At 46.8% G+C, this 17031-nt stretch overlaps 1 protein-coding gene across 4 annotated transcripts in view; it reads right to left on the bottom strand.

Annotated features, from left to right (window-relative positions):
- Nucleotides 1-15229, bottom strand: part of LOC142498689 (uncharacterized) — a 73234-nt gene extending 58005 nt beyond the window's left edge. For 2 of the 4 annotated variants that reach the window (XM_075606966.1, XM_075606969.1), the window contains exons 1-3: nucleotides 14900-15229; nucleotides 6649-6791; nucleotides 4805-4932 (exon numbers count right to left, since the gene is read on the bottom strand). In XM_075606966.1, the coding sequence (XP_075463081.1) occupies nucleotides 4805-4932; nucleotides 6649-6791; nucleotides 14900-15074 (446 nt within the window). In that variant the 5' untranslated portion in view covers nucleotides 15075-15229. The remainder of the gene's footprint in view (nucleotides 1-4804; nucleotides 4933-6648; nucleotides 6792-14899) is intronic. The other 2 variants (XM_075606967.1, XM_075606965.1) reach the window with 2 other exon arrangements.
- Nucleotides 15230-17031: the final 1802 nt, after the last annotated feature.

Genomic DNA, 17031 nt, shown 5'->3' with positions numbered 1-17031 from the left:
CAAAATTAACTCTGCCACACACTTAAATGTTACACTTTTGATGTTACACAGCCATATGGCTTCACAGCCAAGATAGTCTGTCTTAGATACTCTGATCACATGCAATTGTATAACAATTGAGGGATTGGTCTGCCTATCAACTCAGAAACATACATCCAATAGTTACATTTTAATTTCTCTTTAATTTCTCTTGCAATTAATGGTAGGAGAATTCAGCTCAGGAAAGCCCTTTCACACACGCAGGTCCACAAGTGTGTACATGACATGGCTTATTAGTGACAGTTCACCTTAAAAATGCCACTGAATAAACTTGAAGTCTTCCAACTGGAGACAAGATGAATATGTTTTACTTCATGTACTAATCTTACTAGGATAGTGGTTGTGAAATATAAAATAACCATCAACCCAGCTACCACAGCTTGTTTTTGCTGCCACCTATTGATAGCATGAAAATACAACGCTCGCCTAAATATAACACTTCAAGACATATATAGTTACAAAATGTTTCAGCACATAAAAATACCCCTTGTGAGCACATTCACGTCTCACACAGGCCTCCAAATCTGCCTTTCCCCATTATCTCTTAGCATACAGTGCTTCCACTGCAGCCAGGGACTCTGGGAAAGGACATTCAAAGGAGCACACAACATTTTTCACATACCTATTTGCTGTAAGATGTGTTTCTTTTTAGTTCACTGTAACATAGGGCATATCCCTGTTTAAATAAAGCAGCCCCAGACCTCTGAGAATCCAGCAGAGAGATTGTTAATTGCAGCCACTCAATTAACTAGTCTCCACCTGGACTAATGAGAGCTCTGTAAAAAGCCTCATGTGAGACACAGGAGAGAGATTCCTTAGCTCACATTTGGGCTGACATAAGGAGAAGGAGGACAGACCAGAGATTTCCTTAGCCCACAACTGGGCTGACCTGAGGAAAAGATGATGTCTTGATGCACACAGAAGGACTGTATGCTGACCCAGGAGAACAGAGAGGCTTTCCCCTACAGCAACAACAGCATAAACAGATAAGAGACTACCCAGTTTGCTAGGGCTGGAGTAAAGGTTTAGTTATTTCTCCAAAATGGACTAGGTTTCTCTTTTATGTTTTGTGTTTACATTATTTAAAGGAACAGGCAATAAAGCCTTATATTAATGTCACCCTAAACCGGCCTTCATTTGCAAACCTCTAAACACATTTATTTATTTATTTATTTATTTATAAAATATTTTACCAGGAAGTAATACATTGAGAGTTACCTTTCGTTTTCAAGTATGTCCTGGGCACAGAGTTAAGACAAATAATACATGGTTACAAATACAGTTACATAATTGAACAGGGTATACATTATATACAAGACATTGCCTGCACAGTTAAAGAAAATATATATTATGGGCGTATGAAACAGTTACAGACCAGATTAAAATGTGAGACAGGCTTAGATTTGAAAGAACTTAAGCTGGTGGTGGATATGAGAGTCTCTGGTAGGTTGTTCCAGTTTTGGGGTGCATGGAAGGAGAAGGAGGAACGTCCGGATACTTTGTTGAGCCTTGGGACCATGAACAGTCTTTTGGAGTCAGATCTCAGATGATAGGTGCTGCATGTGGTAGGGGTGAGGAGCTTGTTCAGGTAGCTGGGTAGCTTGCCCATAAAGAATTTAAAGGCAAGACAGGAAAGGTGAACTTTGCGCCTAGACTCGAGTGATGACCAATCTAGTTCTTTGAGCATTTCGCAGTGATGTGTGTTGTAGTTGCTTTGAAGAACAAAACGACAAATTGAATTGTAGAGGGTGTCAAGTTTGCTAAGGTGGGTTTGAGGTGCCGAGCCATATACTATGTCTCCATAGTCAATAATTGGCATTAGCATCTGCTGTGCGATACGCTTTCTGACCAGGAGACTTAGGGAGGATTTGTTCCTGTAAAGTACCCCTAGTTTGGCATAGGTCTTGGTTGTCAGGGTATCAATGTGCATCCCGAATGTTAAGTGGGAGTCAAACCATAAGCCCAGGTATTTAAAACTAGTGACAGGGGTTAGGGTGGTGTTAGTGTTGGTTCTAATCTGGAGCTCAGTCGCTGGAAGCTTTAAAAATTTAGTCTTGGTCCCAAATACCATTGTTACAGTCTTGTCAGTGTTTAAAAACAGTTTGTTTTGGGAAATCCAGTTTTCGAGTCTCAAAAAGTCAGACTGAAGTATGTGTTGAAGGTCAGAGAGGCTATGGCTGTGTGCATACAGGATTGTGTTATCTGCATACATGTGTATTGAGGCTTCCTGACAAGCTGTGGGAAGATCATTGATGAACACTGAGAAGAGTAGGGGCCCCAGAACAGAGCCTTGCGGGACACCACAGGTGATATCCAGGGGGTTGGAGTTAGAGCCTGAGATGGACACATGTTGGGATCTTCCTGATAGGTAGGACTGAAACCAGTTTAAAGCATGCTTCCCTATTCCAGAGCTCTGGAGTTTGTTAAGCAGGATAGCATGATCAACTGTATCAAAAGCCTTTGCAAAATCTAGGAATACTGCACCAGTGAGTTGTCCCCGTTCCATTCCACACTGGATTTCATTGTAAACTTTTAGCAGGGTAGTTACGGTAGAGTGTTTGGGGCGAAAGCCAGATTGGAATTGGCTAGGGAAATGTGTCTTGGTATAGTAATCGCTTAATTGCGAATCGCACATCTCTTACAGTCACCAACATTTTCCACTGCACAACATGAATGCAGTCGACGGTAACACATCACACATGTATTACGTTTTATAGTTGTAGTTGGTTCTCGTGCATTTAAATAGACCAACAAGATAGTTTTTGAAAACTGAAATATTCTGAACAGCTTTCCAAACAACACAGCTCTCTGCAAGTGTACTAAGGCCACCGCATAATGTTGTATCCAACACACTGTGCATTTATACGTTCAATCCATGCAGAGGTGCTTTAGGATGGAATATGTGATATGTGAATTTAGTGCAGGTTTTGATGACGTAATGCAAGAGAGGTCCTCATGGAGGTGACATACCCAGCAACATTTAATATTTAAAGTACCTGCAAATTACCTGGAACCGGCCCAGGATGCTGGGACCCAGTGCCGGGTAATTCCCGTTCTGCTCTGCTCCCTCGGTTCTCCTCGTGGAGAACGGCAGAAGCAGAGCAGCAAAAGACTTGCCTGCAGCTGGCGGCGGAGGGTGAGGAGGACCACGGCGACATCCTGGTGGCAGTGGGAGCAGCGGAAGACATCGTTTAGGCGGTGGCAGCAGAGGATATCATTCTTCAGCTGGTGGGAGCAGTGGAAGACATCCTTCACAGCCAGTGCCGGTGGGAGCAGTGGAAGACATCCTTCACAGCCAGTGCCGGTGGGAGCAGTGGAAGACATCCTTCACAGCCAGTGCCGGTGGGAGCAGTGGAAGACATCCTTCACAGCCAGTGCCGGTGGGAGCAGTGGAAGACATCCTTCACAGCCAGTGCCGGTGGGAGCAGTGGAAGACATCCTTCACAGCCAGTGCCGGTGGGAGCAGTGCAAGACATCCTTCACAGCCAGTGCCGGTGGGAGCAGTGGAAGACATCCTTCACAGCCAGTGCCGGTGGGAGCAGTGGAAGACATCCTTCACAGCCAGTGCCGGTGGGAGCAGTGGAAGACATCCTTCACAGCCAGTGCCGGTGGGAGCAGTGCAAGACATCCTTCACAGCCAGTGCCGGTGGGAGCAGTGGAAGACATCCTTCACAGCCAGTGCCGGTGGGAGCAGTGGAAGACATCCTTCACAGCCAGTGCCGGTGGGAGCAGTGGAAGACATCCTTCACAGCCAGTGCCGGTGGGAGCAGTGGAAGACATCCTTCACAGCCGGTGCCGGTGGGAGCAGTGGAAGACATCCTTCACAGCCAGTGCCGGTGGGAGCAGTGGAACATGTGACCGGAGCAGGATCGTTACTATTGGACAGCCGGGGAGGAGCTGCACCGGAAGTCGCGCTCCTCTGGTCATTTTTGGGATCCAGTACAACACTAATACTTATAGATACACACACTAGAAGTGGTAAATCCCTCCTCACCAGCTGATCATTAGCAGATGTCATCAATCTCCCACCTGCTTTAATTAGCTGGATCTTCAGCTAATGGCAGAAATAGGTATAATTTAATTTAATAGGTAGAGTCCTACAGGACCTGCTAAATAGGCACAGTTGGAGGACATGAGACCTCACAGGTCTTTTCTTCTTGCACACTACATGTACACAAATGATTGAGAGAAGTGACAGACTGGGAGAGGGAGTGACTCGGTGAGTAACAACACTAACTCTGAGTTTGAAGCAGGGGAACCTGGTTCAATTCCGGTGTCATCTCCTGGTGACTTTGGGCAAGTGACTTTATCTCCCTGTGCCTCAGGCACCAAAAACACATAGATTGTAAGCTCTGCGGCCAGGAACTGTCTGTAAAAATTCCTATGTGCTGCGTACAGTGTACTATACTGAAATTGTGAAGCGCTTTGAATTCCATTGGGAGAAAATAATGGAAATAAAGTTACATAGTTACATAGTTCTTACATAGTAGATGAGGTTGAAAAAAAAAAAAGACATGCGTCCATCACGTTCAACCTATGTCAAATTTAGACGACAGATACTTTATCCTATATCCGTACTTACTGTATATTGATCCAGAGGAAGGCAAACAAAAAACCCCAGTGACATATCATCTAAAGATATCTCATAAGGGGAAAATAAATTCCTTCCTGACTCCAAGAATTGGCAATCGGATTAATCCCTGGATCAACATCCTTCCCATGTTTACTTATTTATTATTATTATTATTATTATTATTATTATTACCTAGTGTGTGTTTGGTCTTCCCAGCTCCCTAACTCAGGGAAGAATTGTTCCAGAGGCTTCACATCTTCTTGTATCTCCGGAAGTGGAAATGAGGGGAAACAGCTTTCAAAGACCTTCTCCAGGCTGCTCTGGAAAAAAACAAGGAACACGCTAAATACAGAATCACTTAACAGAACATGTGGCTTTACTCTATAGAGACGCATGGTGTTTGCCGTGCAAAGAAAAGATACCATGCATTTTACCATCCGAGCTTCCAGAATCAGGTGGGAACCAACTTGTCATCACAGTGATGGACATCAAAACTGCAGGACTCTTTGGCAGCAAAATGGTTAAGGTCATAGTGGAACATAAAATCCCATTGAAGAAACTGTCACAGGCATGATCTGGCTGTTTTAGGCCAACATTCCCCATTGAAATCAATGGGGAATTTAATTCGAAAACAGCTCCATTGGCTGCTTTGAATCATATACTGTAGAACAGGAGTGGCCAACTCCAGTCCTTAAGCGCCACCAATAATGAGTACTACCCTGAGACTAGAGATGGTTGTAATCTTTTGGCAGATTTTAATCTGCCTTGGATTGGCTGGTTCCTTTGGTCTGCGGATCACTCAAAAAGTCCAATCTGCAATTTCAGATTTTTTCTTTTTAGTCAGAGCAATCCATTTCGAGAGCAAGAGCTAGTTGAATATATATCCCCTCACACGTCCCTCCAAATAAATTAAGGAGACATGCATGTGCTGAAAAAAGGGACACAACTGAGGTACCTGGCTGGGAGATATGTAAATATACTTTGCATAGTCATTAGCATGAGTCCCATCCCACACTTAATAAAAGGATTTCCATAACAACTATATAGAGTTGATAAGCCTAAGGTATCAACATAATGACTTGAATGGTGTCAGACCCAACAGGTCTAGAACCCACAACCACTGCTTTTCTATGCTACAGCTCTAGCAGTGTGAGCTAAACCAGCTGATGGGTAGTATCACTGTCACATCCTACTTTTGAGCTGCTCACTAATCACACATGTAGCTAATCTAAGAGGAGACACTTATTAATTAAGAAATCTCTCTCTCATAAATCCGACTGGATTTTTTAGTAGCCAACCCTCAGACGGATTTTTGTGGGTGGGATGGCTTTTGTCAAAATGTTCTGCGGAATTCTGGGGAACGGATTTGGACTGTTCCGTCCATTCCTACCTGAGACTGATCTCCTTTATGTTAAAAAGAAAGAATACAGAGTAAATGGGAGGTCACCTTTAGGACTCCCAAAATTGCAGTTTATGACATATAGGTTAGCTAAATGTGTCGTGTTATATGGGGAGATTATTATGGGGTGCTTGCAAATAAGTGGATGCTATTTTAAAGCAGCACTCCAGGTTCCAATCTGTTTCTTTTATTCCTTTTAAAACCGTGTTAATTTCAGCCCCAAGGACCCCCGGCGTCCCGCGATTCTTACCTCCGTAGGGAGTGCCGGCATCAGTCTTCAGTTTAAAGCCTCAGGTCACGCGGGCCAACAGGAAGCAGCAAGGCATGATGTCACGGTTTCCTATTGGCCCACGTGATGCCAGACATTTGAAGCCGCCATTTTGTTACCCCGACAAGCTCCCTGGCTGCAGGGATACCGGCATCCTCCACGAATGTAAGTATCTCAGGAAGCAGGGAGTCCTCGGAGCTGCAAGTAACACAGTTCAGCTCCGGAGACCCCCTGCTCCAATCCTAGAACATAAAAAAGAGATGTAGTACAAGGTGTTTTTCTGCTTTGGTGCAGGATTAGGGTGCCTCATAACAACCAGACGCTGTGCAGCACAACAGGAGCGGGAAGGTTAATGTGCTGTAAACTCACTTTGTCTCCGAGATGCTCTGCAGAGCTAGACAACACAGTGCAATCTTCACACCACCACTGCCCATGGTCCTGTGCAGTCTGCGTTCCTTCATCATCCAGCCATGCCTGCTCACTGTCTTCATCTGTGAAGGCCTTCCAACTGTCTTTAAATAGACAGACGTGTTAGTTGGGAGTTGCTCTCCGAAATGTACTGTCATGTACTGTACACCTCTGTGAGAGGAGCTGCTGTAAGTTACAAAGAATGAGTCTTGGTGGCTGGAAATGTGCAGCGATACTCAGGGCTAATTTTTTTTAGCAATGAACAAGAAACTCCATACAGTGATTATGAAATGCTTAGGCACGGGGTAACTGAGAGAAGACATGCTTAGGCACGGGGTAACTGAGAGAGAAGACATGCTTAGGCACGGGGTAACTGAGAGAAGACATGCTTAGGCACGGGGTAACTGAGAGAGAAGACATGCTTAGGCACGGGGTAACTGAGAGAAGACATGCTTAGGCACGGGGTAACTGAGAGAGAAGACATGCTTAGGCACGGGGTAACTGAGAGAAGACATGCTTAGGCACGGGGTAACTGAGAGAGAAGACATGCTTAGGCACGGGGTAACTGAGAGAAGACATGCTTAGGCACGGGGTAACTGAGAGAGAAGACATGCTTAGGCACGGGGTAACTGAGAGAGAAGACATGCTTAGGCACTGGGTAACTGAGAGAGAAGACATGCTTAGGCACGGGGTAACTGAGAGAGAAGACATGCTTAGGCACGGGGTAACTGAGAGAGAAGGCATGCTTAGGCACGGGGTAACTGAGAGAGAAGACATGCTTAGGCACGGGGTAACTGAGAGAGAAGACATGCTTAGGCACGGGGTAACTGAGAGAGAAGACATGCTTAGGCACGGGGTAACTGAGAGAGAAGACATGCTTAGGCACGGGGTAACTGAGAGAGAAGACATGCTTAGGCACGGGGTAACTGAGAGAGAAGACATGCTTAGGCACGGGGTAACTGAGAGAAGACATGCTTAGGCACGGGGTAACTGAGAGAGAAGACATGCTTAGGCACGGGGTAACTGAGAGAAGACATGCTTAGGCACGGGGTAACTGAGAGAGAAGACATACTTAGGCACGGGGTAACTGAGAGAGAAGACATGCTTAGGCACGGGGTAACTGAGAGAGAAGACATGCTTAGGCACGGGGTAACTGAGAGAGAAGACATGCTTAGGCACGGGGTAACTGAGAGAGAAGACATGCTTAGGCACGGGGTAACTGAGAGAGAAGGCATGCTTAGGCACGGGGTAACTGAGAGAGAAGACATGCTTAGGCACGGGGTAACTGAGAGAGAAGACATGCTTAGGCACGGGGTAACTGAGAGAAGACATGCTTAGGCACGGGGTAACTGAGAGAGAAGACATGCTTAGGCACGGGGTAACTGAGAGAGAAGACATGCTTAGGCACGGGGTAACTGAGAGAGAAGACATGCTTAGGCACGGGGTAACTGAGAGAGAAGACATGCTTAGGCACGGGGTAACTGAGAGAGAAGACATGCTTAGGCACGGGGTAACTGAGAGAGAAGACATGCTTAGGCACGGGGTAACTGAGAGAGAAGACATGCTTAGGCACGGGGTAACTGAGAGAAGACATGCTTAGGCACGGGGTAACTGAGAGAGAAGACATGCTTAGGCACGGGGTAACTGAGAGAGAAGACATACTTAGGCACGGGGTAACTGAGAGAGAAGACATGCTTAGGCACGGGGTAACTGAGAGAGAAGACATGCTTAGGCACGGGGTAACTGAGAGAGAAGACATGCTTAGGCACGGGGTAACTGAGAGAGAAGACATGCTTAGGCACGGGGTAACTGAGAGAGAAGACATGCTTAGGCACGGGGTAACTGAGAGAGAAGACATGCTTAGGTACGGGGTAACTGAGAGAGAAGACATGCTTAGGTACGGGGTAACTGAGAGAGAAGACATGCTTAGGCACGGGGTAACTGAGAGAGAAGGCATGCTTAGGCACGGGGTAACTGAGAGAGAAGACATGCTTAGGCACGGGGTAACTGAGAGAGAAGACATGCTTAGGCACGGGGTAACTGAGAGAGAAGACATGCTTAGGCACGGGGTAACTGAGAGAGAAGACATGCTTAGGCACGGGGTAACTGAGAGAGAAGACATGCTTAGGCACGGGGTAACTGAGAGAGAAGACATGCTTAGGCACGGGGTAACTGAGAGAGAAGACATGCTTAGGCACGGGGTAACTGAGAGAGAAGACATGCTTAGGCACGGGGTAACTGAGAGAGAAGACATGCTTAGGCACGGGGTAACTGAGAGAGAAGACATGCTTAGGCACGGGGTAACTGAGAGGGAAGACATGCTTAGGCACGGGGTAACTGAGAGGGAAGACATGCTTAGGCACGGGGTAACTGAGAGGGAAGACATGCTTAGGCACGGGGTAACTGAGAGAAGACATGCTTAGGCACGGGGTAACTGAGAGAGAAGACATGCTTAGGCACGGGGTAACTGAGAGAGAAGACATGCTTAGGCACGGGGTAACTGAGAGAGAAGGCATGCTTAGGCACGGGGTAACTGAGAGAGAAGACATGCTTAGGCACGGGGTAACTGAGAGAGAAGACATGCTTAGGCACGGGGTAACTGAGAGAGAAGACATGCTTAGGCACGGGGTAACTGAGAGAGAAGACATGCTTAGGCACGGGGTAACTGAGAGAGAAGACATGCTTAGGCACGGGGTAACTGAGAGAGAAGACATGCTTAGGCACGGGGTAACTGAGAGAGAAGACATGCTTAGGCACGGGGTAACTGAGAGAGAAGACATGCTTAGGCACGGGGTAACTGAGAGAGAAGACATGCTTAGGCACGGGGTAACTGAGAGAGAAGACATGCTTAGGCACGGGGTAACTGAGAGAGAAGACATGCTTAGGCACGGGGTAACTGAGAGAGAAGACATGCTTAGGCACGGGGTAACTGAGAGAGAAGACATGCTTTTTCTAACACTTATTTTTCTTTAAAGCGGAATTATTTATCGTAGTTTAGATACAAAAATGTATTTTTGTCTTAGCTTTGCTATCAGGTACTTTTTTTCTCTACAAAAACACCACTTGGGATATTCGTTACCATTAAAATGTCATTGTGTGACAGGAGAATTATTACCCCTAAAAACAACAACAACTTCAAGCACTGAAGGGTTAACGTAGGATTCCGAATGATATGTCATTTCGCAAGAAAAATTTGGGTTATTAAAAGCCAGGATCTTTTTTTTTTTAAGTGAAAATTCTTGCGGTGTAACGAAAAACCGTAACGCGAGTGATGTCACAGTACTAATAGGCACGTGCCGTCGCTCGCGTCTGTCGCACGTTGCCATCGCGCGTGCACAAAAAACGACTATGCCGGGTCTCGCCGCACATGTGCAGTGGTGTCTGGACTCTGGCGCACAGGGCAGTGGCGACCGGACTCTGGAGCACATGCGCAGTGTCGGCCGGGCTCGGCGCTTGGGAGACAGAGGCACCCAGAGGCAGGCACACACACACAAGCACACACACACACACAGGCACACACACACACACAGAGGCAGCCACACACACACAGATGCAGGCCAGGGCCGCTAACAGGGGGGGTCTTCCGGGGTTGGCGTCCTGGGTCCCGTGAGTTAGGGGGCCCGGGCCCCTTGCGTGCTCGTTTTTTTTTTTTATAAATGGCGGTGATTCCCTGTGCGCATGCAGAGCCGAGGTCTCGGCGCGCATGCGCAGGGAAGCAGAGTGTACGGCCTGCTGCCTGTGGGCCCGCTTCCCCCCGCCCCCCCACGCAGGGGAAGCGCCGTTGCGAGCCCGCGCGGCCAGCTTCCCCCATGCGTCCACCAGCCCAGCTTCCCCTGCACGCCCACCAGCCCAGCTTCCCCTGCACGCCCACCAGCCCAGCTTCCCCTGCACGCCCACCAGCCCAGCTTCCCCTGCACGCCCACCAGCCCAGCTTCCCCTGCACGCCCACCAGCCCAGCTTCCCCTGCACGCCCACCAGCCCAGCTTCCCCTGCACGCCCACCAGCCCAGCTTCCCCCATGCGTCCACCAGCCCAGCTTCCCCTGCACGCCCACCAGCCCAGCTTCCCCTGCACGCCCACCAACCCAGCTTCCCCCGCGTGCAACCCCCCCCCCCAAATTCCCCCCTGCCCCCAAGCCTACTTCGCGTTTGGCAGGCAAGGAAGTAGCACCCACCCGGTCAAGGTCAGTCACCCACCCATTCACTCACCCAGTCACTCACTCACCCAGTCACTCATCCACTCACCCACTCAGTGACCCACCCACCCAGTCACCCACCCAGTCACTCACTCACCAAGTCACTCACTCACCCAGTCACTCACTCACCCAGTCACTCACCCACTCAGTGACCCACCCAGTCACCCACCCAGTCACTCAGTCACCCACCCAGTCTCTCAGTCAAGGTCACTCAGTCACCCACCGACACACCCAGTCACCCACCCACCCAGTCACCCATCCACCCAGTCACTCAGTCTTCCACCCAGTCACTGTCACCCAGTAACCCACCCACCCAGTCATCCACCCACCCTGTCACTTACTTACTCACCCAGCCACTCAAGTCACCCACCCACTCAGTCAAGTCACCCACCCACCAAGTCACCCACCCAGTCAGTCACCCACGCACCCAGTCACCCACCAAGGCAGGCAGGCAGACACACCTGTCTTTGTTGAAAAAATAAAAATAAACAGATTGTATTGTAATTTTTTTCCGTATTACAATAAGAAAAAAAACAGTTAAGTAAAAGTTGCATGCTAAAAAATATTTTTCTGTGGTAGGTGCGCTATGGGTTCGGGGGGGGGTCTGCTCCTTTCATTTGTCCTGGGCCCCATGATCACACACTTGTCCTGGGCCCCATGATCACACACACACACACACACACACACACACACACACACACACACACACACACACACACACACACACACACACACACACACACACACACACACACACACACAGGCACCAGAGACAGACACACACACACACAGGCACCAGAGACAGACACACACACACACAGAGACACGCACGCGCACATAGATGCACACACACACAAACACACACAGAGACGCATGCACACACACACAAAGTTAGTATAACTATATAAGTGCAAATAGCTAAAACAGAAGTGTGTGCCGAGCAAGCGCGTTCCAAGTCAAACTTCTTTGCGTTTTGCCACTGACATTGTGTTTTGAATTTTAATTAAAAATATCCCCCTCACAAATACAATATCTGTGACAAAACAGTGACCAAAGACAAAGAAGTTTCACTTAAAATGCGCCTGCTCAGCACACACAACTTTTTTTTCCAGGTCATAGGCTTCACACCTCTCGCAGGAACATGTGAAAAGATAACGGTGCTAATTAAAACTGTTATTTCAAGAGCAGGATACATTTAAATGTAAATATATGGAGAATACTAGATAAAGGAGGAGATTTCACCCTCCCCTCCCCCCCCCCCCCCCCCCTGAGTTTGAAGAACCCAAAAATGTGGAGTCCCGAGCCGGCCAAGGAAGAGTTCAGCCAAGTGAGGTAACTACAAATGGACTCAGCCAAAATGGGTTAAGAGAGTTCTGTTTGGGTTAAAGAAGTTGATGTTTGAATTGAAAAAGAGAAAAGAGTGGGAAAAGACTGAAAGACTTACAGTACTGTACGCTATTAATGGTGCCGTGAGAATCTGTCAGGTAAGGAAACCCACAGCGGAAGGCTGATGGATAATTACAAAGACTATAACCAGAGGGGGCGAATCTAACTGTATCTTCTCCGGACAGAATGTACCAACTTTAGAAACTGTTAAGTAACTGTGTCACAAATGTATTGCAATAAAATGTCTATGTATACTTTTATCCAAATAGAAAAATATATCTAAAAAACAAGCCCTGTTATTTCTTGTCTTATTCTGTCACCCTTATAAATGTTAATCAAGAAACAGTTTAATGTGCACTCTAAGCTATAGCTTTCCAGGGCGGATACAGTGTTCCTAGCAGTGCAATGAAGCACAGTGGGGTTGGGTTATTCGTACTAGGTGATAGCGTCCTGTTACTGTGTCATCAAATGTTCAATCAATTTACTTACATTTTTATTTGAGACATTTTTAATGTTTGCACGTGACCCCCATGTACAATATATTCAGACTAAAAGGATTATTAGCACATATTTGGATGACATTGTGGTAAGCTGATGTTGTCGCATGATAACCCAGCACCAGAGTGCCTTACTGCCCTGATAGTGACAGCGTAGCAGATTAGCTGAGTAGATCATACAGACCATGCACAGTAACTGTTCAACAACAGCAATCAGTTTTAATCAACAGTGTAATCTTTTTGCATGTGGGTACAAGAGGCGTGAAACCTACGACCCAAAAATATAACGTGTTGTCTTTTAACATATGGGGTCGATGCACACGTTACAATCCAGCATTATTACATTGCAGTGGATAAGCCATGATGATATGCTTCTGTCTGGGGTCTATTTATCAAAGCCTGGTGGCTGCAAAACGGTTACACCCTGAAGACTTTGATAACCACCTCTGTTTCCATAGGGCAACTGTGCTAGAATCCCATTATATAACTTCACCTTTAACATCAACAGATCTGTTTACAAAAATATAAAGAGGGCAAGTGGCAAAATTCCTGCCTAGTTTGTCTACCTTTTGGCATAGTATAGTATTCCTGTAATGATTTAGACGGGCTTATTCTGTACCAGCTTCTTACAGTGATCACAAATATCTGTGTTTTATGCAGACTATGTTCCCACAGAGCAATAATTAAAGGCAATTTACAATGAATATACAGCATGATTTTTTTGCCTGTTGAAATAGACGTTTATACTGTTTTGTTTAAAAGCAGAGCAAACTTCAAATTACTCTGATGCATCAACTTAATGAATAAAGCACTAAACCAAGGCAAACACGAACCTCCTGCCTTAAAACTGCCTCCCAAAATTCATTATAGTGTGTGTGTACTATTGAATAAAGTCTCCTATGTGCACAAGCAAATGCCCCACATTCTTCAGTATAAAGGAGTTTCAATGACAGCATTTCTTTAATAAATATGCTGCAGTCTTTGTTCACTGGTTCAGCCCCAGTTTTGCGAAGGGACTAAATAGAGTACTTTTATGCTGTATATTTAATACATAGAACCATTTTATATACCCAACATTGATCTGCCAGATGAAAGAACCAGTTAAAAAAAAATATTTCCCAAAATGAGTTGAGTCCAAAAATTAGAGCAGTATGTAGCCAAGGAGCGGATCTGAACCCAGGGCAGTAGTATTTCTAACTCTGCCTGATACTGGCACCACAGGAGTGTACTAAGCAGATGTTATCTGTGACTATTATGATTAGGTATAAACAAAGGGATAAAGGGATGGGGAGAACCCTCGCTCAGCTGGTGTACAGCTCGTGAACCCTCGCTCAGCCCCCCCCCCCCCCACATACCTGTACATCAAATAAAAAAAGCATTTCAATTGTTTGTTTTTTTTAGATGAATTTGGAGCAATTCTGTGTATCATGTTTTGCAGATGGGAGATTTTAATGTATCATTTGCTAGAATTGCCATCCAACTGTAGTGTCAGAATAGCATTATTTTCCTCTAAAAATGGGTATATATTTATGTAAATCAAACCGAAAGCGATAGACAGTTCAATAAGTAAATAAAAATAAATCTGAATACATATTCAAACATTTTCGCAAGAGTAATATTAATGAATATGCAATGTGTGTATATATATATTTTTTGTATGAGTGTTTGCATATAGAATACACCCACGTATATGTATGAACACAAACATACATACACACATATCAATAGACACTTACATATGAACACATATATAGACACCTACACACATCAATATACTCACATATATCCACATTTATACACATATAAATACACACAGACATGTAATACACATATTCAGAGATATGTTACTACACTCTCAAGCACACGTACAAATACCTACGTACACAAATAAATACACGCAAATATGTACATATTAACACAAAACACACATACTGTATAGACAAATACACACAGACGTATATGAATAATACACTCCCATATGCATACAAATGCCAGCACACAAATACATGCAGACATTCACACGCATAAATACATTGATAAATGCATGACTACATACATAGCTATATATATATATATATATATATATATATATATATATACATACACACACACACGTATATATACAACACATATACCGTTATCGTCACTCCACGACTCTCCAAGCCTCATCCCATGAAATTCTCCCCACTGCACAGGGGTGGCCTTTCCCTCCGTGCCCCTCGCCTGCTCCTCCTGCATCTTCATACCGCCTGCTCCTTCTGCGTCCCCCTTCCCGTGTGGGGACACATCCACATCAGTGACAGTTGTCATGGCCACCGGGTATTCCGGAGCAGGCGTGAGTTGCTTGGCGACGTCGGAGATTAGCTTGGGCTTGGGCTTTTTACCACCGCAAGGTCCTCCTTCAGGCCAGTGCCCTGCTTGGCTACATTAGCGGCACGAAGCAGCTCAGCTCATACTGCATTCAGAGCGCTCTCTTCCCCCCTCCCACCCCCCTCATGTTCTGAGCTCCCTCATTATTCTCCCACTTATTCTCGTGCGCTGCTCTGGGTTTTCTCTCTGCTCTGAGATCTCGCTGCCTTTCTCAAAGGATAAATAATGACTTCTTTTCTTCTTACAGCAGCAGTGCCACCTAGCAACCCATCCAATTAACATCATCATTATCTTACCATGTAGCAGACAGGAAATAAAAAATGATTCTTAGATGGCGCTCGTTATGATAAGACTATAACAATATTCGGTATTTTAATAATCTGGCACACAACCGGGTAATTCGAGTAACACGTTACATCTTTAAAATACATGGTATTGTTTTATGGTGGGTCAAGCAAGTGGTTTTCTCTGTTTGTCTAGAAGTGGGGTTCTCTTAGGCTGAGTCCATAGAAGGACAGTCAGCGCTGAGCCGTGCGGACGCTCCGCGATGAGCCCCGTCATTCTCAATGAGGATGTCTTGTGAGGGGGCTCCCGCGAGCTTCCGCAGGCGTGCTGAGGCGCAGGGATTTACAGCCGACAGCAGAACCTGTTTCTGAGCGCGCTGTCGGCTGAAAACCTCCAATCAGAGCGAAGCAGAGTCAACGTCACGGCGCCGTGACGTCGGCACCGTGACGTTGACGTTGGCGCTTTGCGGGATATTGGCCCAGTGACGTCAGTGCCCCGCCTCCTGATCGCTCAGCGTCAGCGTGGAGGAGCGCGGCTCCCCCCTCTATGGACGCAGCCTGAGAGTGACCTGATCTGGGATTGTGGGGTGATTAAGCCATAACCCAACACAACTTTTTAGGCTGCGGCCACGCTGCCGCTGACTGCGTGGTGCTTGGCGAGGTTACTTCTAGCAATTTAAATGTAGACATCCCCACTCACGCAGTGCGCGCGCACACTCGCGCACGGACACACACGCTCACCCACGCTTGGTGCTTACATGACTTTGAACCGCGCTCAGCTTGCCTGCAACGCTCCACCGCGCGCGCTTGGGAAATAGCGGGGACACCCGTCGCTCATGCTTGGAGAGCTGGTGACGTCACCGCTCTCCAAGCATGAGCGATGTCAGCGCTAGCGGGGCCGCAGCCTAATTGTCAAACAGAGTGTACACAGAAATAGCCACTCTGTAAGGACTCCACCTTCAAAGAGATCATCCAATTCTCCCAAACCACATGCGGAAGGCGACACAAAGTTCATTTTCGCAATTTCCTTACAAGTTTACAAAATAGAAGATTTTGAGAATCTGATGTGGTTCCCAGGGGTACAGAATATAAATTATTTACATACTAAATCAGGCGGGCGGAATCAGACATCACACAACCAGGGATCTCCGGACATATCTAGTATCCATTGCCACTGACAGGGGGAGACAGCCGGTGCTGGCGTCCCAGGCCCGGTGAGTCAGGGGGCCCCTTGCCGGTCACCTGTCACTGTTGGCGGCCGTGGGTAGTGGTGCTGCAGACCCCCCCACATGTCTTCCCCCCCTCAAAGCCACCCAGGCCCTAGGCGTCCTTGAACCTCAGCCCCCTCCCCACCCCCCCCGACCTTACCGTCATCCTCTGTCACCCCCCCCCCCCCGCTACCTTCCTGGCGCGGGCCCGGTAGTGGTGCTGCAGCCCCACAACGTGCCTTCAGTATGTCTGTTTTTTTAAATATGTATTGGGGGGAAAGGGTGTTTTAAAAAAAAAAACATGTATGGGGGGGTTGTCACGGGAGACCAGGACTAATACCCGGGATCAATATCGCCAGACAGAACACGGGAGACCAGGACTAATACCCGGGATCAATATCGCCA

Source organism: Ascaphus truei, chromosome 7 (genome assembly GCF_040206685.1).
Source record: "Ascaphus truei isolate aAscTru1 chromosome 7, aAscTru1.hap1, whole genome shotgun sequence".
Taxonomy (NCBI): domain Eukaryota; kingdom Metazoa; phylum Chordata; class Amphibia; order Anura; family Ascaphidae; genus Ascaphus; species Ascaphus truei.
The sequence above is the reverse complement of the archived record's forward strand: the minus strand, read 5'-3'. Positions and strand labels throughout refer to the sequence as shown.